Here is a 26,007-nt window from a genome sequence, read left to right on the forward strand (position 1 = left end):
TGTAAGCCACGGTCCCTAGACGTACATGACATGTGATTTGTAGGTTTCATGTCAGACTAGATTCAGCCCATTACCCTAGGTAGAACATTGCCAAGCACGGGCTGTTAGAAGCTACCGTAAGACTCTATCATTGATTTGAACCTTCACATCTCTAAAAGAGTCCAAGCACATGGAACACATCCCTGGAGCAGACCTCTGGTTTAATTTCCCCTGAAGGAAGTTACTCCGTGGACACTAACGCCGCTCTGCGATCTGAACAAACAGCACGAGGGTGACAACGGGAGATGAGATGAGACTCACTGCAGAGCTACGCTGCAGTTCAGAGCCAAAATGCTAATGCAGATGCAGTCAATGCATCGTTTAGTGCCTGACAGCAACTGGAACAGTTCTGCATAAAAAACCACACTAGGAAAAAAGCAACATAAGCTGCGCCTATGAACTATTAGATTTTATTTACAAATAATTTAGAAAAAATATAGGACAAAATTAATTCACTATTTTGTAATGCTAGCACAATGTATTCAGCTGTGCTACAGCTCCCTATGGGTTTGAGTTTTATTTTTTTTCTTGTCTTATTTTTTTTGTCCCCTCCTCATTACTAGTTTTGCAAGTTCAGCCTAAAACCTGGGAGTTACCTCAGGTCCTTTACCGTTATTGTTGACAGCTTTTGACAAGAAACAGAATTTTATTCTTTTCTGAAGAATACTTTTTTTTCCTCAACAGAATTATAAGGTCCTACTCCCTCCAGTAGGGCTGTACATCTTTTCACAAGACAAGCTTAGTAGATAATGATAAAAAACATGGGGTCTGGGAGAGAGCTGGGGAAAAATAAAGGCAAGTTCTGAGAGCTGATTATGTTCTACGCCCTCTTCCTGGATCCTGGATCTTCAGGGACTACCAACATACAACAAGGGAAAAAGAATTTATAATAGATTCATCAGAAGAGGTATGGAAAGGTTGAATTAGTTGGCTTCTACTTTTAAAAAATCAGTTTAAAGAAGTGTTTACCACGTTGCTACTGAAAGTTGTTGGAAACTAAAAGTACGCTTTCAGTTCAAATAAAAACCAAATCTTGTCCATTAGGAAGAAATTCAGGTACGCATTATTGTTACTAAGCCAACAGCAATGTGAACACTGAGAGATTAACCTATCAGTGTCACTGCAATGTGTCTCCATACTTCCAACTTCTGCAAGGCCACTATTTGAGTGCATTTTAAATTTAATAGTTTCAGACACAAGCCTTCACATCAAATACAGATTACTCTACTTTCTGCTGCTCAGTGACAACACTCGCTTTTCTTCGGACCAACCGCACACGCCTTCTGACCATTTAAATGCAAGTCCCAAGGCAGGTGTCCCATCCTGGCAGTCACCTGCAGCACCCCAGCTCGCCGCCTCCTTCCCAGCTCACCCTGCAGACGCTGCTGGCCCTTTTGTAGTGGTGGGCAAGACCTCAGCTCCTGCACGTCTGGTGCTGGTTGCTTAGAAACATTGCAGGAAAGGGGATTTTGTACTGGCTTTAGATAATGATGAGCTCAATTGATAGCAGCTGACTGAAGACGAAAATCTTTTAAGTTTTTCCATATTTCAGACGAACCTTTCAGTATTAAGAAAAACCCATGACACATTTAAAGAACCAGGACTGAACTGAGACAAAGGAAAGCAGAAACCTGTGGTTGTGAGTCTAGTTGTAATTTACTGAAAGAAACAAAAAAACCCACCAAACTTCTCAAGAGGTAGTTTTGAAGAAAACTATTTACTGCTGTCAGATGAGAGGGCTTAGGAGAAAATGTTTACTTGTGCCACAAAAGTTCAACCAGTCTCTCCCACACTGACTCAAAGTGCATCAGGGCATTTACATTTGGCACTTTTAAGGTATGTTGCAGATCTCTGAAGAGGAATGCCGGCTCTTTCACTTCCAGTCCAGATGTCAGAGCACCAAACAGTGGCTGTTTCTTTTTGGGTCGCTCTGTGTATCATGGGCAGCAACAGGCTGACAAGGTGATCAAGCTGACAATGAAACCTGGGTGACTGAATGGAGCAATTTGCAGGAACACTACACACTACATTCTGCATCTTTACAATAACATATGAAAATGGAAGTGGTTCAATATTACTTATCATTAAAGGAAAGCACACAAGTTTCCCATGAGAAATACTGAGGCTAGGCTATAATTCACCACCCACAATGGGAGAAGCAGTGAAAACGTGGGACCCAGCAACATAAAATTCAAACAACCAACAGTCTCTACAAAAGGAGCTGGGGAGGCAGCAGCTTGTGGGAGAGGAACAGATCCAGAGGGGTGAACCCACACACGTACCAGCAAAGGAGATCAGCACACCTTGCCCTTACTCGAAAAGGACGCAGGAGGGTAGATCTGACTCCTGCGCTGGAAGCTTTGCTGCCGAGTCAGGCAACTACTTTTTCTTCTGTGCTCTCTACAGCTGGCCTGCAGCGAGGGTGCTGTCCTGTGCCGCTGCGACACCGAGTGTTTACCTCTAAAGCACCCAGCAACCCTCTGCCACACAGCTCGCTCACCGGTGCTCAAATCTTCCACCAGTATCCATCACAGCTACAGAGAAATAGTGTTTTACGGAGGAAATGCAAGCCTCTGAAAATGTGATACATGATGCTATTTACATGAGAAGAGAGGCTGAACATTTTTTTTTACATTGATTCTTCCAGATAATTCACTCTGCAAACCAACCTGTGAGCATAAGTCTAGAAGAAACTAATGTCATCCCACTGTGCTACAATAAAAGAATTCAGATTTTAAACAAGTGACCTTCCTCAGTAAAGGACAGCAACTCAATTCTGTGATTGAGAAGAGCAGTATTTCACTTCACCATTCAAGTCTGATAGATGGTATTCCAATGACATTGACTTAAAATGGGAGGCTTTTCTATTCTCGATGGACAAAGACAATGATCACAAATGTCACCTACGTGACACACTTCTTCCCGGGCCTCAGGTAGAGAGAAGCTCTCAAAAGCAGCCGATGTGACATAACAATAGCAAAAACATATACTTCTGTCTACAAAAGAGACATCAACATTGAAGTACCCATTTCAGACTACCAGCACACAAGAGGAGTGCCAGCACGCCCTTTCTTCTGCACAAGGTGACACTGAACCATCCTGACTGTAGCCCATGAAGCTCTACCAATACATACTGCCATAGGAGAACAGTCCCCTAAATCAGCACTTGCTATCCAATTTCATCATGTAAATTAGGTCTCTCAGCACCCTGCCTAACACCACACTCCACTTACAATTTGTTCCTCCTGAAGGCCAGGTATTTGCTTTACAATCTCAAAGTTCATCAATAACACTAACTCCCTGTGACACTACACCCCAAGGACCAACTGGTGAGATCGTATAGATTGTAAATTTGCCTTTCTTCACTGCATAGCTTTTAAACAAGTAAAGAAAAACTATTTAAGTTATTCCAATCTCAAGCACTGTGCTACACATCTAACATCTGCATCTCCAATATCTTCCCTTACTTTACAAGGACGGAAAGAAATATTTAAGAATATAATAAACACATTAATCTGTCACTGAAACAGTGACTTTTGGCTGTTCACATTTGGTATATGCTAGAAGGCAAGTCTCAAAGACATGCAGATATTAAAGAGCAGAAAACCAAAATTAATTATAGCATGACAACAGCTTTTCAGTTAATAAGAGGAGAACAAATATTTATTTATTTTGTGCTTGCTCTTGCTTTCTCAAAAAGCACCACGCAGTCACAACAACCCCATGCAACGCTACAGGCTTGGGGAAGAGTGGCTGGAAAGATGCCCAGCAGAAAAGGACCAGGGGGTGTTTGTCAACAGGAGGTGGAACATGGGCCAGCAGTGTGCCCAGGTGGCCAAGGCAGCCAAGGGCATCCTGGCTTCTATCAGCAATAGTGTTGCCAGCAGGAGTAGGGAGGTGACCGTGCCCCTGTACTCGGCACTGGTGAGGCTGCATCTGGAGTACTGTGTTCAGTTTTGGGCCCCTCACTACAAGAAGCACATTGGGGTGCTGGAGCATGTCCAGAGAAGGGCAGCGAGGCTGGTCAAGGACCTAGAGAACAAGTCTTATGAGGAGGGGCTGAGGGAACCTGGGGTTGATTAGTTTGAGAGAAGGCGGCTCAGGGGAGACCTTATTGCTCTCTATGACTACCTGAAAGGAGGATGTGGCGAGGTGGGGGTTGGTCTCTTCTCCCAAGTAGCAAGTGACAGGACAAGAGGAAATGTTGCGCCAGGGGAGGTTTAGATTGGATACTAGGAAAAATTTCTTTACTGAAAGAGTGGTCAGGCGCTGGAACAGGCTGCCCACGGCAGTGGTGGAGTCCCCACCCTGGAGGTATTTTAAAAACGTGCAGACGTGGCACTTAGGGACATGGTTTAGTGGTGGACGTGGCAGTGTTAGGTTAATGGTTGGACTTGGTGATCTTATGGGTCTTTTCCAACCTTAATGATTCTATGATACCAGCAGTCTGATGTCGAAGAAAAAAGTAAAGTGAGCAATGCAACACTTTTCAGAATGAACTACACAAATAATTCAGTTGTTCCTTAAATTGCACTTCATGTTTTATGTACAAAACGGAGGAAAAAAATCCATAGACCATATTTCAAAATAACTTTTCTTACATTCAGTGGACACATTTAGTTTCAAGGATTGAAGAAAACTAAATTTGACGTGGAAACGTATACAGATATGTACTCAGAATGAACATTTTGGCCATCTCTTCCAGATATATCAAAGAAGTGCATCTGATAGTCTTGCTTGCCGCAGAAGTAACAAATCTTTCTGGACATGGATAGCCCAAACAAGTTTGGACAGAAATATTCATTAATAACTTCTGTTTACGGGGGGGGAGTGAGAAAAAACAGTGTCATTTAAACACTACACTTCTAACAAGTGCGAAAGTCCGTTTATTTCACACTGACATTGTAGATTCTCGGAATTATTGAGGAAACTTCAGCTGTGGCTTTTACAAGCCCAAGTTTGCTTTTAATTCCAGCATGGCAATCCTGTCCTAGTGTCCAAAGTGCCAAGACTGATCTTTTGGACCGTACCTGAACTCAGGGTAGGCTACTGCTGAGATGCACCACTGCGTCACTCATTCACAAATGATGCACTACACTAAATGGAAACTGTTCTACTGAAAATGTTACCTGATGGCATAATGCTATCACAGAAAGTATCAAACATCCATCCTAACCCCAGAGGCAATCATTTCTTCCTGCTAACATACAGGCAAAGTTTAGGACATTGTTTCCAAGGACTAATGCACAAGACTCTGTATCTTCTGGATGTGTCGTCCTTAGCAAATAAGCTATAAAAGAAAATAAAATTAATTTAAGGCAGGCTAACATGACAGATACAGACCAAAAGCAAGCATGTGCAAAATTTCAGGTTCTGATTTCCCTGAAGTATAGCAAAACCTGCAGCTGCAAGCAGCAAGTCTCAGTTCAATTTTTCCTAAGCATTCCTTGTAGATACCAATTTATTAGCCATTGTTATTGAAACAGTAGAAGAAACAAGAAGTACCTAGCCCCATAAAGTATCACAAGAATTAAAGAAATCAAAAGACAATGGTAGATCTCAAGCAGTAATAAAAACAGGTTAAAGAAATGAAGAACATATGAACCATCTAAAAGCTATAGGACAACAAGCAATGCCCAGAGCTCATCATTCAGGAGGTCTGTACTTCAAACACACATCAGGGATTAATTTGTGACTCCTGTTTTGATGAGAAAGCTTTTCATATAAATGTATGTTTTGCCTTGGAACCAGTCAAGATGTAACGCATGTGGATTGTCTGTCTGCATCTGTCTTTGGGGATGCATTGACCTAGTTAGGTAACTAATGCAATTTTTGGCAATCAGGTTTTTTCTTTGTTGCTTAGTATTAACTTTTAAAGAGACTGTAATAGTGTTACTGCGTCTGTGCATGGAAACTCAGCTCGCATAAGGAGAGCACAGGAACAGACTCCATTGATGGTGTCTGGTTTCTGAGACACCTGAGAAAAGCATTACAGCACTCCAAGCTTGGGAGATTGCGCAAGTCAAGCACCAGGCTTCAAATACAGCAGCAGCTCCAGCTGAGGCAGATGTCTGTGACAGCCCCCACCCCATACTGTCTGAATGTTTCAGACCACAGAAGAATGCTCCTCACAGGCAGCTAGAATCCCATCACAAGTCAGTGATAATTTGTTGTTGTTTTACCTGCACAGAAATTACTCAGACCAACCTCCAAACCAGAATATACAAGAGAATGCCACCCCAAATTAAGTGGGACACTATTCAGGGACCAAGCTGTTCAAGCCATGGAATAACAGCCTGAACACTTGCTTGGTTTAGCAGCACTCACCCAGATACACTTGACAGAAGTGTCAGTACTAAGCTAGCTTTGTCAACAACTACGCTCAGAGCTTCTGAAGAGCTTCCACCCACAGCTGACACGCACCCTCTGCCCTCCCCTCAAGGTGCATACACATGCTCGTGTACTTTAGCATAAAATGTGAGGATGTTCTAGTATTGCCTCCGGTAGTTGTGGGAGCTGAATCCCATCACAAGCTTCATCCAACACTTGGAAGTTTCCTTTGGTGCAAAGCCCTTGCCTGTCCCATCTTGTAATGTGGGATTAGTAGGACTTCATAGGATTAAGGATTTTGAAAGTAGACTTATTCAAAAATCCAGAGGTGCATACTTTTTATACAGGGGCATTTCCTAATCAGATTGCAGAACAACAAATACCTTTCCAGAAAAAGGCTAAAGAACTTTGTTAACCATGAGCCAGCAGTGTGCCCTGGCTGCCAAGAAGGCCAATGGGATCCTGGGGTGCATCAAGAAGAGTGTGGCCAGCAGGTCAAGGGAGGTTCTCCTTGCCCTCTACACTGCCCTAGTGAGGCCTCATCTGGAGTACTCTGTCCAGTTCTGGGCTCCCCAGTTCAAGAAAGATGAGGAGCTACTGGAGAGAGTCCAGTGGAGGGCTACAAGGATGGTGAGGGGACTGGAACATCTCTCCCACGAGGCAAGGCTGAGGGAGCTGGGCTTGTTCAGCCTGAAGAAGAGAAGGCTGCGAGGGGACCTAATAAATGCCTATAAATATCTGAAGGGTGGGTGTCAGGAGGATGGGGCCAAGCTCTTTTCAGTGGTGCTCAGTGACAGGACAAGGGTCAATGGGCACAAACTGAGGCACAGGAAGTTCCGTCTGAACATGAGGAAGAACTTCTTCCCTCTGAGGGTGATGGAGCCCTGGACCAGGCTGCCCAGGGAGGTTGTGGAGTCTCCTTCTCTGGAGATATTCAAGACTCACCTGGACAAGGTCCTGTGCAGCCTGCTGTAGGTGACCCTGCTTCGGCAGGGGGGTTGGACTAGATGACCCACAGAGGTCCCTTCCAACCCCGACCATTCTGTGAGTCTGTGACAGGCTTGGGCTCGTCTTCTACCTTTTCCTAGACATTCGCTGTTGGCTGCTGCTGAATCAAGACTGGGCTAATAGGACTACATAAACAAACAAGTAAGCAGAATTACAGGCAATTTAATTCTTTTATTTCCATAAATGTGTGAACACTCCTCTTTCCTTCTGCATGTCCTTCTAATATCACTGCTGAATGCTCTTTTGGTGTTACCAACACATACATCTTGTTAGTTAAAACAATCGTGCAACTGTCTGTAGTCACTTGAGTCCATACAGTATCTTTAGTAACCGAGACAAGAATAGTCATCTAGCAGCAGATTTATTACCAGTAGAAGACACCATGTAGCAGTCCATAGTAAATCGTGTAAGCACATTTCACAGGTGACATGTACAGTACGTGTACTATATTGTGTCTCACAAAGGCTGTAGTCAAAGCACTTAATACCTTGGGTCTAATTCTCAGTTCTACCAGAAATTAAATCATGCTGCCTCAACTATTATTTCTGTAAAATAGCAGGCTGGCCTTGATCTCGTCATGAAGCTGCATAAGGACCACTACCTATATGCTATCCAATACCTAGAATCTTAGTAGTGAAAGAGTTGTAGGAGCAACTGAAGCCTTTATTTCCAGCCTGGTTTACACACCTCCTGTCCAAAATACTTTAAATGGAGGAAAATAGGAGAAAGTGGTTTGCTCGAGCTTTTAAGCAGTTTGGCTCCATGCTGTGCTTCCCAACAGTTCATGAACACAGTGCAATTTTTACAGTTCAACAATGAATGCTTTTTTTAAAAAAAAGAAAGGCTACATTTTCTTGTTTTCAGGATCACCACTAGCCCACAATTTCAAGTCACTTTACCAAGCACATAAAAAGTTTGCTGATGTATTATCACAATGGTGGTTCAGTTACTGTAGTAAATAGATGTTCTTGCACATTTTTACTAAGAAATGTAACAAACAGGAAAAATACATACAGCCCTTACAGGCTACACCCGACCTACACAGAAAAATGAATCACTGAAAAAAAAAAAACAAAACCCCGCAGACTCTCTCTAAAGACATACAAGAGTCCGCACTTCACATAATCAAACCCTTCAAGTAAATCACTTGCAAAATTTTTTCCAATTGGACTAGTACATTTAAAACCTTCTTGAACTAATTTAAGTGTTAAATCCAAGTTTATTCTACAGGTAAAGTTTGGCTATAATGCATTACTACAACTCGGGCCCCAAAGGCAACTTGTATTGTAAAAACAGTTTATACGTCATTCAGGGTTTATATTCTTAATGGAACTCAAACTGGAGATCGTATTCTTTCTCTTTGTAGCCATTTCAACTATTATGAGCTGCTGCAAAAAATCCTGAAAAAAACTACTGTGCTCATCACCATAGTAACAAAATACTACACTTCTGAGTACGATATTGTATAGGATTTACACAAAATTGATTATTAGTTTTCAGTGGTTATGTCGCACAATTAGAACTCACAAATTTTGTCTCATATAACGCTAATGTCTCAATATCATTATTGCAAAATGTAAGCAAAAGTTAAGTCTAATACTTGTATCAGCACAAAACAACATTCAAATTTGCAAAAACATGAAGAGTGTAGAGGGGCAATTTTATCACCATATAAAATTAATACCTTTAAGAAGAACCACAGGAAGAAAAGAGGATTGTTTGAAATTATCCAAGGCATGATAAAGAAAACTGCTTTGAAACTGCGGAGCTAAAATTGAAGACAGCTCTTCAGACTCATGAGGTTCCAAAATACAAGGTGGGAAAAGGCATGTAACAGGTTTTGCAGGTTAATTTCTCTCTACTTGAGTTAGAGAAGAAAGGAACAGAAGTTTATCAGCAAGGCAGAAGGGTGCAAGCTTATTAAAATTACATTTCAAAATAATCCTCAATTGATCTTCAAAACCAGTTTCAGCTAAGAAAAAGAAACTATAAACTCAAAGCATATTAGAAGCCCTTATTTTAAAGTATTTTTGTGATGTAGTGTCTCCTAACATACCCATTATAAACTGCAGTCTAGTAAAATGCAGCTGCATCCGTGAAAGACCCGTGAATGTTTTCCAGAATTCACATTTTTAATGGATCTGCCTGCACCTGAACAGAGAATATCTTGACCTCCACCAGTCACATTTAGGGGTGGGGTGTTAAAGACAGTGCTATACAGAGCAGCTGATATTCTGTACTCAGAGACAGGCTCACACAGCACAACAGACAACTGGCTGCAGATGGTAGGGAATGTTTCTCGGATGGGAACAGAACGCTAAACTGAGCAATGACTTGTCAAATTTATAAAATACAAATCATTTGCCTCAGAATAACTAAATAACAACAAAAATAAATTCTACCTCCTTTGTAATGCTGCTGGGTTATGCTACAGTTGATTTAAATATAGAATAAATCAAGCTACGTTTAAAAATGTGTCTTTCTGTTTATTTCAAGGATTTACATCTAATACAGCACATCAAGAAATATTTAAAAATCAAAACATTATCATTATGCAGCCCTGGAGTACATATATTACTTCTAAGCAGACAACATTATTCACTAACCATAATTTGGTGCATTTATACACTGATTTATATCATATAAAACTAGGCAGTTTTTCCCCTATAAAGCATTCAACACCAACAGCTTCACTGGCTCCTGGCAGCTCTGATATCCAAAGCCCTTTCTTTCGGTCTCGACTCTTCCTGTCGGATGGGAACTGGAGCACTCAAACCCACGGCCCAAGCACCACAAGCAGCAGTCAGCTGGCAGAGACCATACGTCTTTTCATGATATTTCATTCACTGTCTTGAACACTGAGTAGGTAACACTGATTATTTGAATGACCAAGGACAACCAAGTGACCATCCACTGCAAGGAGGGAAATGAGTGTGCATCTCAGATAGTATCAGATTCTCTGCAAATTTAGGTTGATATTTTCACATTAAATAGTCTCAGGTTATAACTTTTAAGAAAATCTTGACCGTTGTTGCAAAAGAAGATTTCATGAAATCTGACATTAAGATCAACTGAAAGACCAGTTTCAACCTTGTACCTTCAACATGGTACCATATGTTCCCATGCTGCCAAACGAACATAAACATTTCAGGTATCTGTCAAGCTCTGTCTCTGCAAGAGTGTGGCACAACATATCAAAGCATACAAGCGACCAAAAAGATATCATCTGGTTTTCACATATGCACACACTACGATTAAATAACAGCACACTTTGGCTGCAAAACTTAATCACATATATGAATAGGCTGCCCATCCTCTCTTCTTAAAAAAAATAAAAACAAAATCCCTCGGATATTGAACCCTCAGGCCCCTATAACCTATCCTACTGGTTTGGGGAAGATTTGAAGATCATGTAAGTAAATAGCTTGAAGGATACCAAGTATGACAGATGGGGGCAGGATGATTAATTTGAGGCCACTCACTCATGAATAGGTGGTATTTGGGTGTTCTATAACGGATCATTCTCCTGGGAATTTGCTTCAAAGGGATGTGAAGCTCTAAACAATCCAATCTAGAGATGAAATGACGGTGTCTCCTACCTGTTCCATTGTTATACTGCACTGTAATTAGAGTAGGATAAACACTTCTCACTATAATCAACCCTATTGATTTGTAACCTGTTATCCCCACCAGTCTGGTGTTCTTCAGTAAGCACTGCTTTAATTTATCTTCCACTGAAGACTCTCATGCCTCTTGTCTCTGAGTACTACTAAAATAATCACCACTTAACACCACATTAACAATCTGAAGTCCCAACAAAATATGAAAGATGCAAAAGTAATACAAATCTCCATAAAAGTTTAAATCTACTTGATAGTAACAAAAGATCTGTATAGCAAAAATAGGAGTATGCATATAAATGCTACACACAGTGAAAAGCAAGGAGAAGGAAATTAAAGGAGGGAAAAATAAATATCAGAAAGAGCTGATAATCCAAAAATTTTTAAAATTAAGTATGGAGCAATATAGATGCATTTTTCTTCAATAAAAATCTTGTTTTCCTTTGGCTATGAAATGAACTATTCTGCAACTGCCAACTTTATTTTAGATTAGCAACAGTCAGAACCACCTACATTTTAAATTTGCTTTTATTGCCATAGAAACGTATGTTTGCTTTAACAAAAAAGGAGTTCTCCTGGCTCATGGCCAATCGTCTACTTTCTGTATCATACACTACAGAAGATGTTATAATTTATTCATTTATATATCCATACTTGTACTCTCTTAAGTGAGCTACATCCACCTCGGCTACAATGAAAATCACATGCACTTTGTGTTACATAAGCTATTTATACAACACTTCTATTTAAATGAAAAGAAACTAGTGCAACCTATTCTGTATGATCACCAAAGGACAGAATTACTTCAAAATTATTTATGTTCTTAAATCAATCCATTTTATTAAATATTTTAATTAAGCCTTTCCATGTTTAATAAGTTACGGTGAACAGGTCAAAACACACCAAAGAAAATGGTACTTTATGTTCTCTTCATAGCCACTGATGCCAAGGAGAATACGTACAAAAACTAAAGATGTTTGGTGTGGATAAAAAACCAAATATATTCATGCAGTTTTTGTACCAAAAGAAAGATCTACGCTCTTTCTTCCCTAAAGTACTGTTCTACAAGGCAAAGACCTGCCTGGAAGCCCTCACAGCCCCAGCTGGCACAGGTTCAGGCACACAGACACCCCAGCAGGCTCCCACCAGCCCCTGCCCACCACTGCAGACAGGCGGGCAGGACAAGGCTATCGTGTTACAGCAAAGATGCTTTTTTCATAATCTACAATAAACACTGTCATTTCACTACAAAAGACAGAATAAACATGCAGCGTGTTCAATTAAACACATTTAAGCAGTTACAAGCAATACAGCAGCTTGAACTCTCGGCAGTTTCTTAGCAATTCTACAAGCTCCTTGCAATGGAAGAGGGGAAAAATAACAGCGTGCTAGGTTTGGCAACATAAATATTGGCCCAAAGTCCACTTTATAAGGGGGGGAATTGGATGCTTTCTAAGTATAGCAGGGAAAAGGGAAAATTTTTCAAGGACTCACAACCTTTATTTACACAATAAATCTAAATGTAACTCACAATGTTGAAGAAAAAAATTATTTCTTCATTCATAAATCACCACGGCTGCACTGTGAGATAACTTACTTTGAACAGGTAATGTTTTCCATATTCCATCTGAATATCCATAGACACTGAACTATACTGGCTTTGAAAATTTTTTATTCAACAGAAATAGAAATATTCAAGTATCTGCAGAATCAGGAAAAAAGTTCAAAACCACTATTATCCATAAATACGGTATTTACCTCTGAATGTCCACAGGAAGAGAAAAAGAAAAACCATACACAAATTGACCACTACTAGAACAGCAGAGTGACCTTTTCCTCATAAGAAAAAGACATTTAACTGAATAGCTCTTTCCGGGGGGAGGGGAGGAGTGGTAAAAAATTACAAATGGCTTTTAGCAAAGGAATTGGGAGTATTTTTCTTCGGGTATTCTATGTGAGTATTTTTCTTTGTTTGCTGGGGGGGTGGTGGTTTGGGGTTTTTTTAGCAAAAGGGAAACTTGAAAACAGGGGTGGAGAGGGACTAGTCTTATTGATTCTTTAAAAATTTTCTTATTTTGTTAATTGAGCTATTCAGAGCTTTCTTTGTACAGGTATTGCTAGAATATAATTGAAATACTATTTAATATTTGTGAAGCCACAATTTCCAAAGAGTTTATACTAAAAATTTCAAGTTTGCAATGCATTTGTTACAGCTTCACATAGAAAAATTGCAAAGCACTTTAACACTTTGAAAACAAATATGTCTAAGGAAACTGCAGTTTTACCACAGACAACTGACAAGCAGAAATAAAGTCTAAATTAATTAGATAAATTATTCATTGTGAAGTATTCATGCAGCATTAGTTATCTCACACACACACACATGCTTCAACCATCCAAACCCCCTCTAATCTACATTAACATTTTCCACAAGACCAGTAATATTTTAGAATCCAAAATAGTAGAATAAACTTCCTAGAAAGTACTTCACTTACAGAAACACCGCACGAACTGTGTAAGCCCACAGATATAAGCCCACAGACACAAGCCCACAGACACATTCATTCAGATGATAAAATGGAAAGGCAGTGCTCATCCTTCCCATTCTGGAGTGAAAGCACACAAGGAGGAAGCTCTTTGCTAGGGATTTGACTCTGTAGCAAGACTAGCACACTACTGCACAGCTATTGAGCAACACTACGGCTTAGGGGATACCATTAAAAAACAACCAAAAAGGAGAGCAGAATTCTAACATTTTGCTGACCAAAAAATCATGAATAAAACCACAAGTGGTGAATCAGTTCAGAATTGTAAAAATTACAGTGAAAGAGAATCAACACCATTTTTCACTTATTTTCAAAAGGAAGAAATCCCAACAACTTGCTTTCTTAGCACAGGGAAAGCTCAAGAATATTTGTGTAAGGGAGCATTCAAAATGGATAGTTTGGGACTCACAGCAGCAACATGCTCAGCTGCAAACTACATTAAAGTATTCTTCCCCCCCTTGTTTTTTTCAAATCCATCTTGAATCAAACAAAACACAATCCACGCATGGCAGCGTGCCAGTTGCCATAGACTGCACATCGGTTGACAAGATTTGCTGAAATGCTCAGTGCGTGAATACTTTGGATTAACTATAAGAGGGCATGCAAGGATAGCTGCTTATTCTGAACCAAACCCTTCAGGTTCGCTAGAAGAACAAAGTGTCTTGAAAACAGAAGAGATAAAAAAAAAAAGAAACCACACCACACCACAATGCTGTTACTTTAAAATGCAAGAGAAAAAGATGAGCACTGGACAAAAATCAGACCTTAGTGAAGGTGTCCAGAAAAAAATAAAGCTTAACTAGATTGCTGGAGCAGAATATGGCCTTATGTAAAAGAAGTAAGCGCAAACACTGTTCAAAGCCCTTTTTCCTCCCTAACGGTTTCTTCCTATTAATAAAGTTCTTCAAATTAAACAGGCTGTATAAACACTGTATTCACCTGACCACAGAGTCAAAGAAAAACTACTGCTGTTGAAGAATTATTAACATCTGATGGGTGGACCAAGTTCTGCCCTTGCACAAAGCCTGTCATCCAGGAGGCAGCAGAGTCAGCTCTGCACTAATGGGGTTCCTGCAACACTACAAAGCAGTATTAGTTTTAAAAAAGTGTGTTTATAATTCTAATGATTACGCTGAAAAGGCTAAAATGGGATCAAGAGGCAAAGTTTGCTCAGCTACTTGTCTGTGGCATTTACATACAAATATTGTTATTAAAAATGTTAAATCCATTTTAGAGTTTCCACTCATCTTCACAAGGTCAGAGAGCAAAGAAGCTGAAAGATTACCTCCAACTTTTGTGAAAGAACCTGCTCTAAGAGCTAAATGATGAATCATATTACTAAGCTTAGTGAAGTGTTATAATTATTCCTCAGCAGTCTAAAAAAAATTCTCCCCCTCTGCCCATTAACATTTTCACACATCGTATATTTTGTCTGAATCCCTGCTGCATATAAACAGGCAGCTCAAATGGGAGCATTCGGCTTAGAACTGTGTATTCAGCACAGATGCTAGATCCAGCAGGGAAACGATGAAGAACCAGGCTTTTTTTTTTCCTCCCCCTTTTTTTTTTTTTTCCTTTTTTTTAATCAACTGAGCTCTTGAATACCATTAGCAGCTCTAGAGGTACATAATTTTATTACTTCTTAAGAACAGTACACATAAATATGAAAAGTAGATTCGTAATTTTAGATGAGAAATCAGTACATCAGTGTAACCGTGTCAGAGCAAAGCAAAGGCACAAAGAGCAAATTCTGCTATGAAGGCAGTGCGTGCTCATCTCTCGCACAAGAGTACACAGGAAACTCAAAATTGTATTTCCCATTTCTAACACAACCAAGCTACCACGCTCCAGGGGTCCCACCTCAAGCTGAACGTGCTCTCCAGCACACTGACTCCAAGGCTCGGAGTCTTCGTTTGGTCCATTCAGACCAAGGTGGCAGGAGCCTAGTGAGCATGACGACAGCAACAGATCCGTCAGGCTGCCATTTGGAGGACGTTATCGCGCTGCTGTTGCTGGCAAGGCGGGCCCATGACCAGATGCCTCAAGCCACAAGCTAGATGCTGTAGCTTTCCTTTAAGCAGATGTATTCTGCCCTTTCTTTCCTACCCCAGCATTAAAATCCTACGACTACCATTTACCAACATAGGCTTCTTTCTCTCAGGCCTCCTCACTTCCTCAGGCTCCCTTCCCACTGTAACAAGCCGTGTGCGTTATGGACCGTGCATACGTGTCTGCCACCGCTGATTTTCTCTCCCATTTCTGTACTAAGGAATGAGTCTTCTTACTGTTCAGAATAGGTTTGTCTCCCAACAACGCAAGAACCACCTTCTTCAGGTGTTTTTTTTCCTCCTTTTTCTCCTATTTCTAGTCTTTTCTGCTTGCTTCAATCCTTTATTATTACCCATGTTATGCACATCCATTTTTCTTTTTGTTGACGAAGAATATATCCTCCATGTCCTTGAAGTTCACTTCCACCAGGAATCTTTCAGTCCAGCTTTCCTAAAAATCTCACCACATGCCACACTATTTCTGTGTTTTTCCCCTGGACTAACTGGGAAGGAGCCATTGTAAATGAATACAGTTACAAATGCTGTTTAAAGTTTATGCTATTATATAGCAGACTTCTAATAACAGGCACAGTTATGCAGCTAAACACCTCTTCTCGAAAATCCAAGCGATGCGACTAGCCTACCGCTTTCTAGAACCGAACTGAGCTTCTAGAAGGCTCAGAAATTGGGGCCAGAAGCCGGTAGCTTCTAGAAACTGATCTAGTCCAAGTCAGCTGGACTTTCCAATAAATTTGAAGTACTGTAGCTAGCCCTAGCAGAAAACAAACATGAAACAGAGACAACAAGAGATAAAGTCTTCTATTTTGTTGTATTTTCCATACTTGTAGCTTGAATTTTCTGTAGGCTTCAGAACCTGTGAACTAATCTAAAGCTAATAACGCTGTCTATGGAAAGCTAATTTTTCTTCCAGACATTTCATAGTGAAGTGGGGAAAAGAAACAAAACCAAATCAAATCTTCCTGCCTCACAGTGTTTCCCTATGCTTTCATGAAGTTTTACGGAGTTTCTCTTTCCTGCCCTTTAGGACTACCATGCACAAAATCCGTCCGGACTTCAGGCAAAGAAAAGTTTGTTCCAAAACATACAGTCTACCTGAACGAATCTGATCTTCCAACAGGCAATTAACCACGATTTCCAGATAAACATTCAATTCATGTCAGCACACTGAAAACCAAGGTGAAAGATTAACGGATTGGTTTTGGTCACAAGCCACTGAAGCAAGGCCTACATGAAACGCCCCGCCAGGTAGACACGCTAACACCAGGATTATGTAAGTATACAGACACTCCCCAACTCACGGTTAGGCACGCAAACTGAAGGTATAAGCAGAACTCTAAGATACTAGAAAGAAACTATTAGTTTTAAAATATAGCAGTCATATTTCTATACAAAGCAGAAAAACAGTAATGCATTATATATCTCAAAGATCATATGTGCGAGAATAAGTCAGCCTTTTAAATGACTAAGGATAAAAGGAGAACCAAAAATCTTCTTATCTCTCTTCTTTATCAATTGTTTAATACAGTAATTCATACTTTCAATATTCCTTGCCAAGTTTTGTAGAAGGCTTTTTCTTGTTATCTGATTGTACGCTGAATTGAGTTAGTATACTTTCTCAAGATCAAATGTCTCCATGTTTTATTTGCCTGAATTGCACGAATTTTAAATTATCCAGGAGTAGTTTTTTTACAGGTTCAACTCAAAACAAATTCCAATGGAGACAGACATAGGAAGAATTTTTCTTAAGGGAACAGACAAAGAAATAACTCTACCTGTCAAATGGTTAAAATACAAGAATGAAGCAAAGATATTCCTTTCAAATATCTCTTGCATTGGCCCTGCTTCCCACAAAATCCAAAGGCAAAACCCACCAGAAACTGACCCTGGCATTTGGTATTGCCACAAGCAAGAATTTCAGGCTGACATGACTACCAACCATGTTGGTTTGGGGCTTTTCTCCAACAAATCCTTAGCCCAACTCCTTTATTACCTTTTTCCCCAAAGACTTCCACCTAATTTCATGGTTACAGGTAACAACAGCCACTTTATATCATAAAAGAGGAATTAACTTCAAATAAGGATTTGAGTGCCTGGAAGTGGAATGATTCAGAGTTCTGCACAGCCCCACCAGAGCACCGCAGTATTATCAAGTTTCACTAAATAAGATTCCAGCTGATGTCCAATAATAATAAGCGTGTCTTTTCAACACTCTGCTTGTCGGGCAATGGCCTAGGATAAAAAGGACTCCCAGAAGTAAGGGAAGAACTATGATTAAGAATGAAAACACTGCAAATTTCCTGTATCTCCCTAGAAAGACGCGTGTGAAATCGTTCCAGCCAAAGCCATAGCCAGGAATACTAACAAGTTAAAATATTACTTAAGAAGAAAAGGTGCAAGAAATAGAAATATACTGGAACCGGGAAGTACTGAGGGTCCGGATCTCCTGCCTGATAATATCCTATTTCAGCTGACAGTCAGTTGGGTAAAGTTACGTGCTGAAATCTAATGGTAATGAGGTGATTTTACCTTTATATCATAACACATTTATCTCCAACAGGGAAATACAAAACCTAAAAAAGGAGACTGACTCACTGATCCAATAGGAAATTCAGCAAAGAATTAAAGTGATTCAAACCTACAGGAGTGAAAGAGTGGCATGGATACATTTTTCTTGGTCTCACAAAAAAAAGTTAGGCTATTACATAAAATGTATTAAAAATAATGAAAACCCAAGAAAATGTCTGATCTAGAAGCAGTGCCCATTACATAACGTTCTGGTACAGACACGGAATGGCAGGTTAAACAATACTACAGTGTAATGATCAATTTTCTAAATCACTCGGTGAATTTGACAGAAGCAGCATGGTTCCATGCACCACCGAGCCCCAGCAGTTTTACACGGCCAGAATTACTAAGCATGACATGTGCAAAAAAGACATCTTCCTGATCAGAAGTTGACACATACACGAGCATAAGAACAGATAATAAAACTTAATGGTCCACAGGCATAGCAGATGTGGTTGAGACAAGAGTTGCAACCCTAACTCACAGGTTAGAGAAATGTGGGATACACCTGCGTATTAAGCTGTTGTGCCAGTGCTTGCCTGCATTGCTATGATTTGACCGCCTGTTTTCAACCAATGTGCAGTACAGAACCTCTGCCTTAACTGTACTAAAAACTACAATTCAGCAGCAGTGCGAGTCAGACATGTTTTGCTAGGAAGAGTCACTCCAGAACCCTCTCCTAGCAACGTCTTTGATCCTTCCCTCGGTTGCAAACCCCTTCTGACCATTCTCTCTCCTCTTCTCTAAGGCTTCAGAGCCTGAGCCAAGCACTGGGGAATCTGCAAAGCCCACAGCCTATTTGAAGGTGAAGGCCACTTTGCACCTATAAACTACTGCTTCCACAACTCTTGGGGAGCTCTCTTCTCCCCAACATCCTCCTCATTAGTCCTTCTACCCTTGATTTTCCTATCACCAGCTCCCTTTCGCACTATGGTCCCACCATCTGAGAGAGGGATGACGTTAAAAGATTATGATTAGCTGACTTGACCAAGATTCAACTTCTCTTGTAATGTTACTGCAGAATGCAGTGCCCTCCCCTTCCCTCTCAAAATGCAAGGCTACAACACCAAGTCACACTGGAAGTACAGAATAGAGCACGCAAAAGCAGTATTCATCACTGCCAGAAAAAAAACCATTTGCATAACTGGTCATGGGAAAAGCATTTGTCAAAAAGATACATCCTTTTCCTGATATCAATCTGAAGATGCTAAAATATAAGCTGCTAAGCAGTATCAGCAGCAGTGATTTGGCTGAATGTATTGGAAAGGATAAAGAAATGTGAATCATTCACTTAACAGGTATCCCACATTGGTACAAAAGACTTCTGAAACAGAAGTTTGTTGCTTAAGGCATTTTTATTATCTTCAGGACAGAAACTGCTTGATGACCATGTGGAAAATGCAATGAACTTCTCTGGTTTTATGACAGAAATAAAAACCAAACCTTTAAGAAAGCAGCTTAAACAACACAGATGAAGTTCCCCTGTGATTCATATTTCCGTGACAAGAATAGTTGATGAAACAGTTAAAAAAGACAATAAATATGTTACGGTGACATTCTGTTACTCCCTTGCAGAGGAGTCAAACCAGTCTTATCTTCACTTAGAAAATGATGCTCTAAGAAACTGGCAAAGATGCTCATCTATCAATTAATGAAAAAGAACATCTGTTCTTTTTCAAGAAACGAGAAGACAGGAAACAAAAAGACACTATTACCTAAAAGTAATCCAGATAATTTTCAAACTACGAAGTTCTCTTTCCTTGAATGTCACATACACACACTGTCAATTTAGGGTCATTAAAGCTTTTTGTAAAACTGGAATGATGTCCGCAATGTTTGATAGGAATTACTACTATGATTTGTCATGGCTATTAACTCGTGTTTTAAAACAGCATCTGCCACAAATTGGAGAAATGAATACAAGAAGCACTACAGGCATATACCAAACAAACAAAAAAAACCAACCCAAAATAGACAAAGCAAAATGAAATGCAGAGTCTTTGCCGAAGCACACATTTGAGTTGTCAATACCTGAACACCTGGCTATGAAATCATTAACAGTAAGTTGCTCTTGCACTATGCATGCCAAATTCAATACTGAGGATCTAGACAACCCCTCAAAAAATGAAAGTAATTACAGTTTAACACTACTTGTAAAGACCACCTGTAAGTCACAGAAAGATAACAAAATAATGTGTGTCTTGATGCTGACACACAACATACCTTTTTACAACAATGAAGACTTTGGGTGAAATGGGATGAAGGGCAATTATGACCAAGTTATAATCAAAAACGAGAGTGACCATAATGACCTAATGTCTACTTGCTAAGCGCTTACAACAAGCAGCACAGCATATACTTGTAACTACCCTCACCTTTTTAATGCCCTTTGGTGACAACTCTGAAGCTGTGGATTACCTGAAAGGAAAACACGGATTCTCTGCAACCAAGATTTCTCCCAGAAATGCGCTCGATTTAACTCAACTCCAGGAACACAGTAAGCTATCGGGGGAAAGGGCGGGTGTGGGAAATCAAGACCTACACATCCCAGCAAGCCAACAACCTCTTAATTAGTGCTCCAGTCCAAGTTACAAATGTATAGAGTACTGATTTAACAATTGAGCTGGAGTCAGTCCTGCTGCAGTCTTACACCACATTTAGTTTACAAATAGTGAAACAGCAGCATGAGGAAAGATTTGAGAGACAGAAACAAGGTCATACTCTATAGCCCAGTGACTGAAAATAAGGAACTGGATGGGTCAAACACCTGCTTCTTCTATTTCTACAAAGCATAAAAACTTTAATATTAGACATTAAGTGGCTCTCCATGGAATCAAACAGCCCAATCAATAACCTCAGCACAGGACTCTTAGACCCAAGCTGTTCTATGAATATCCACTTCAGCTTTTTATCAAATCAGCTTCAGTGAACTTCATTTCCACCCCCCAAAACTGAAGAAGTGGGAAAACAAGTATCCAAAGCCTCAAAAGCATACTGGGAGAAAAAAAAACCAACCCTACTTCACGCCAGTGATGAATATTTTGAAAATCCCTTCATTAGTATGTAGCAGATAACTTTTTCCAGATAATTATTTATCACAAGGCTCAAAGCCAAACTCAATGAGGCAATGAGATTAGGTATTGTAAGATGTTGAATTTCAATTTACATAGACATAAAATAACTGGCATTTTTCTTTCCATCAGCTCTAAGAAATTACAGTATTTTCCTATCAATGTTTAAGGAAGCAAGAATTACGATAAGCCTTACTTAGGAGCCTTACTTGAGATTACCACATTAACATTTTCAGCACAAAGCAAAGGAAAAATATGTAGTGGACAGAAAGCCAATGGAATGGTAACACTGCTTTACAAGTACACACACAAGTACATACACAAAGTCTTGAGCAATTACAGCATAAGGATATAAAAGAATAAAAAAGGGATTTGATTTAGATGCCTTATTCTCTTGAGGGCAGACCAAAAGGACTTTTGGAAGCTGCCTTTACTGAAAAAGAGTATCTATATTACATGCCTAGTTCTGTAAATCTTTCCAAAGCCTGCTGGTCTAGAATATGGTCAGCCAGGACACAGCCTCTGGATGTTTCAGGCATGTAAAATGCCTTCTGACCTTGCTAGTGTCTGACCTTTTCCACTGATGAAAGTAACGAAACTTTATTTATTTCCACTCTTCAAGATGAGCATTCTTAAACTGAGTAATTTCTTGAGTGCAATTCTCACATAGCGTAGGTGATATAAACGTAGAATCTTACACAACTTTACTTTTCCCTCACTTAAGAAATCAGAACCTAATTTAAAACTGGAGGATCATAGAAACATCTGTTTGCTTCTGAAGCTAGCAGTATATGAAATATTTCAAACAGCAGCAAAACAGACAAGGAAAAGCAAAACATCCAGTTCCCACAGGCTACGACTTCAACATTTCTTCTGACTTTTATCTCCCCATTGATAGGCAGAGGCCAACAAGCATTCAGCATACCTGCTCCAACTTCTTTTTCCTCCTCTTCAATGTTGTTTTTGATACTGTCATACTCCTCATCAATTGCCTGGTTGCCACGCATTTGAGACAGAATTCTCCGTGCTCTCTGAGTCTGGCCTTTCTGAATGAGCCAGCGGGGACTTTCAGGAAGGAACAGGAATCCAAGAAACTGTATAACTGCTGGAACAGCCGACAGGCCCAACATGTACCTGGAAATAAAAAAAAATAAAATAAATATTTGCCTACAAAAATATTCTATGAGAAGACTCAGCTACAGCTATGCAAGCTGTAATTTACAAACCAAACCTCCTCCCCTCATATTCTCTATCACCAGAAGTTAAGAAGGCAAGAATCATATTCTGCAAGTATTTTAGAAAACAGGACCCTTGCTTTCAATTCCAGGAAATCTCAAGGACATGTTGACTGCTCTGCCACTACTGACCCTACAGTCACTGGTCCCAAGGACACTAAATCAGACTAAATAAAAACCCTGAAACATTCAGGTAGTTTGGAAACTGATCATCCCTTCAGTGAAGATAAAAGAATGAACAGAAAGAGAAAGCCAAGGCACGGGGAACAAATGAATACTGCTGATGGCAAATATGAGACTGAAATCGTGCTAATTGTTTTACAGACACATCAAAAAAAAAAAATCCCAAACCAGACTATGAAAAATGTTTGGTCAGTACTATGTATACACAGACACACAAGAACAAGGAATGTGCCTCTTGTATAAGAAGATGCCTGTTTTACTTCTGAAAATTTCTGACTATAAGCAGAAACACCAAAAAAAGTTCATTTCATCAGCACAGCAATTTACACCAGATCTTTTAGAGAGTCTGCTCTTAAATCTTCAACCAGCTGCAACGTTAGGTTTTAAATCGAAACTGCATTTTAGATGCCCGGGGCGGTTACTGTTTACAGCATTAAGGCTAGTTCTCTACTCAACAGTGAATTACCACTAGCCAGAGAGTTATGCTTCCAGGGATCAGCACTGTCCCCTGTGACAACACCCACAAATACCACGATTTGCTCGAGCTAAAGTAGGGGAAAAAGACGGTGCAAGACAAGCACGCCACCAACTTTCATGGGTGGTTCTGGTCTATACACTTCACATTTTTATACTCCTTCAATAAAACACTAAGAAGAATAACAAGAATTGCAGAACAATCCATAGTTTTGTTCTGCTTTTTACATCTAACCTTTTCCCATTTGCACTTCACTGAGATTTTTTTCATTTCCATTAAAGACTTTAAACTGTGCTGGTGTGACCTGTACATTACTGCAACTATCATGGGTTTCACATCAGTGGTGATAATCATTAAAACACCTCCAGAAACTAGCTCTCAGACTGAATACTGAGGAAGTCTGTACTCACAAACAGCTTCACACCTTGACATCAGTCAGGAGATTAAGGAGATTTGCTAATCTCTCCTCCAGCGTCACACAGACAATTCGGCAGTCTCTCACCTGGATGTTTTTATAAAGCATGTTAAGAAATGAGATTGCTAATAGAGGAGGAAAGAGAGCACAACCATTAATGGAAACGTTGTTTCGGGGCAATGAATCAAATGTATTTTCCAAATCCAAATGCATTTCAGATGAAAATGGAAAAAGACTTTCTTAGAGGCATTTGTAGATTTAACAAAGAAAAATATGAGCAATACAACAGGGCAGAAAACTGAAGAATGGGGCAAAGAACACCCAAAAGGCCACGCAAAGAGGACGGCCATCCTGGGACTACGTGTATGCAGGCCTGTCCTCCCATCCCCAAGCCGAGCCCTCAAGTTCTTCCTAAAACCAGCAAAAATTTCCCAAGGTCATACAAGTAAATCTTGGTCTAGAAAGAAAACTGTGAGCAATTCTCTTATTTTCTAACACTTTAGGAATGGCATAGCTCATCATTAGTTAAAAAAAAAGAAAAGCAGATGGAAGAAAATAAATTCAAAACACAAAGCTTGTGGAAAGATTCTTAGTCAAGTAGTCTTCAGCCAACAAATCTAACAAGTGTCACTAGCTCACTAATGCGCTCATTCCTCATTCACTAATGTTCTCATTCATTAATGTTCTCCCTCCTTCCTAAGCTCTTCCCTCTCCACAAACATGCTGTATACCGAATCAACTGTACACATATGCCATTGAAACTCACTAAATTGTATATTCAATATCTCCATTAGAGTGGTATTTAGAAAGCTTTTTCTATTTCAAATGAGGAGTAGAAAAAAAACAGAAATTAAGAACACAGTTGCTGTGTTCTGTCAAACTGCAAGCAGAAGGATCTTTTAATGCATATAAATAAACAGATTTAGTCCTTTACACTTACACTACCTAATTTCTGCTCCTCCAAAGCCCTTCAGTCCCTTAAATGCAGCAGAGCCTCCATAACTAAGCAGCTGGGTACCCGCAATCATCTTAGGAAGCAAAATCAATTGGCACTCCTGAAATCTCGATCCAGCCTGTTAAAGCTACCAGTTGGACTCGATTGGATTGTTTATCACAGGCAAGATAAAAAAGCAGTGTACAGAAAGTGCTCGCTCACTAAAGTCACTTTCCAATAGACATGTTGCTGGTCAAAGTTGAGTACAAGGAGCAGGTCAGAAAGAAAATGTTCAGTTAAGAGCATACATCCACTGCAAGTTCAAGAGTTGTTGCAATTTGCAGATCAAGCAACTTTGATACAACCAATTTAGAGTAAAAGCAGGCAGTTTTAGACATTTCATGCAGTGAGCCAGCTTTCAGAAATCTAATATATTTCTTTCCTATACAGAGTACAAGACTTAGCATTTGAAGGCAGATGTCTAGCAGAACTGAAAAAATCCAGCATGAAATTTAGTAAGTCTGCTGTAACATTTCTCCTTCTCAGACATATTGCTGCAATACTATTAAGACGGCATTAGCAGGGTTTATAAAGCTAACCTGACATAAGAGTCAGCTTAATTATTTGTTTTCTTTGGTTTATTTTTAATTTAATACCCAGCATTTCCAAGAACAAGCAGAGCTGAGAAAAAGTAAAGTACCTTATTGTTTTTTGTAGTACTCCAATACTTAGCCATACAGTCACTAAGAGCTACAATAATTGCTGTAATTTTCCTTCTTACATGTGATGACTCAGGAGTGAACATCTGTGATTTCTCCCCATGCGTCTGCCGGCCACTCTTTCCAGGTGACAGACCATCTGTACTCTTCCCTGCTCAGTCCTGAGTTGCAGTAAACTACCTGAGGGCAGCCAAGTACACAATCCCTAATTAACAGCTCCAGCATCGCAGCTGAGTATCCTTGGATACCTCATCACTAGCATACCCTTAGTTTCTGCCCAATGCACCACCAACAGTTTCACTTCACTTTGCTCCGCTCAACCCGGCAGAACAGCACTTGGCGTGTACATAAACCACAGTGTTACTGCCTTAGCAAAAGTCCTACTGCATGAGCCAGCAGGCTGCAAGAAACAATTAACCCTCACTACTGAACACACCGTGCTGAATCTGGAAGACCGGGACCACCAACATGAGGGAAAGCTACAAACCAAGAATACCAATGGATCACTAAGACGGTCGCGCGACTGCAGAGTATGACATAAAAGCAGAGGCTGAGACAATGGGGTTTGTGCTGCTCAGAAAAGAGATGATCAAGAGGAGATCTAACAGTATCTTTCACAACTGAAAAAGAGCTCATAGAGCAGACGGAGGCAGACTCTTCTCAGATGGACACTATGAAAGGACAAGAGTCAATAGTCACAAGTTGCAACAAGGAAAATCCAGGTCAAAGACGAAGGAAAACAATTCTTCACAGTAAGACTGACTGAACATCTGAACAAGTTGTCTTGAGAAACTGAAA

General features: G+C 40.0%; 1 protein-coding gene across 1 annotated transcript in view; it reads right to left on the bottom strand.

Annotated features, from left to right (window-relative positions):
- SLC2A13 (solute carrier family 2 member 13) overlaps nucleotides 1–26,007 on the bottom strand; it is a 167,433-nt gene that overhangs the window by 107,993 nt on the left and 33,433 nt on the right. Inside the window, exon 3 of the mRNA XM_075429058.1 lies at nucleotides 22,174–22,382. Within this exon, the coding sequence (XP_075285173.1) occupies nucleotides 22,174–22,382 (209 nt within the window). The remainder of the gene's footprint in view (nucleotides 1–22,173; nucleotides 22,383–26,007) is intronic.

This window comes from Opisthocomus hoazin, chromosome 8 (genome assembly GCF_030867145.1).
Source record: "Opisthocomus hoazin isolate bOpiHoa1 chromosome 8, bOpiHoa1.hap1, whole genome shotgun sequence".
NCBI lineage: Eukaryota > Metazoa > Chordata > Aves > Opisthocomiformes > Opisthocomidae > Opisthocomus > Opisthocomus hoazin.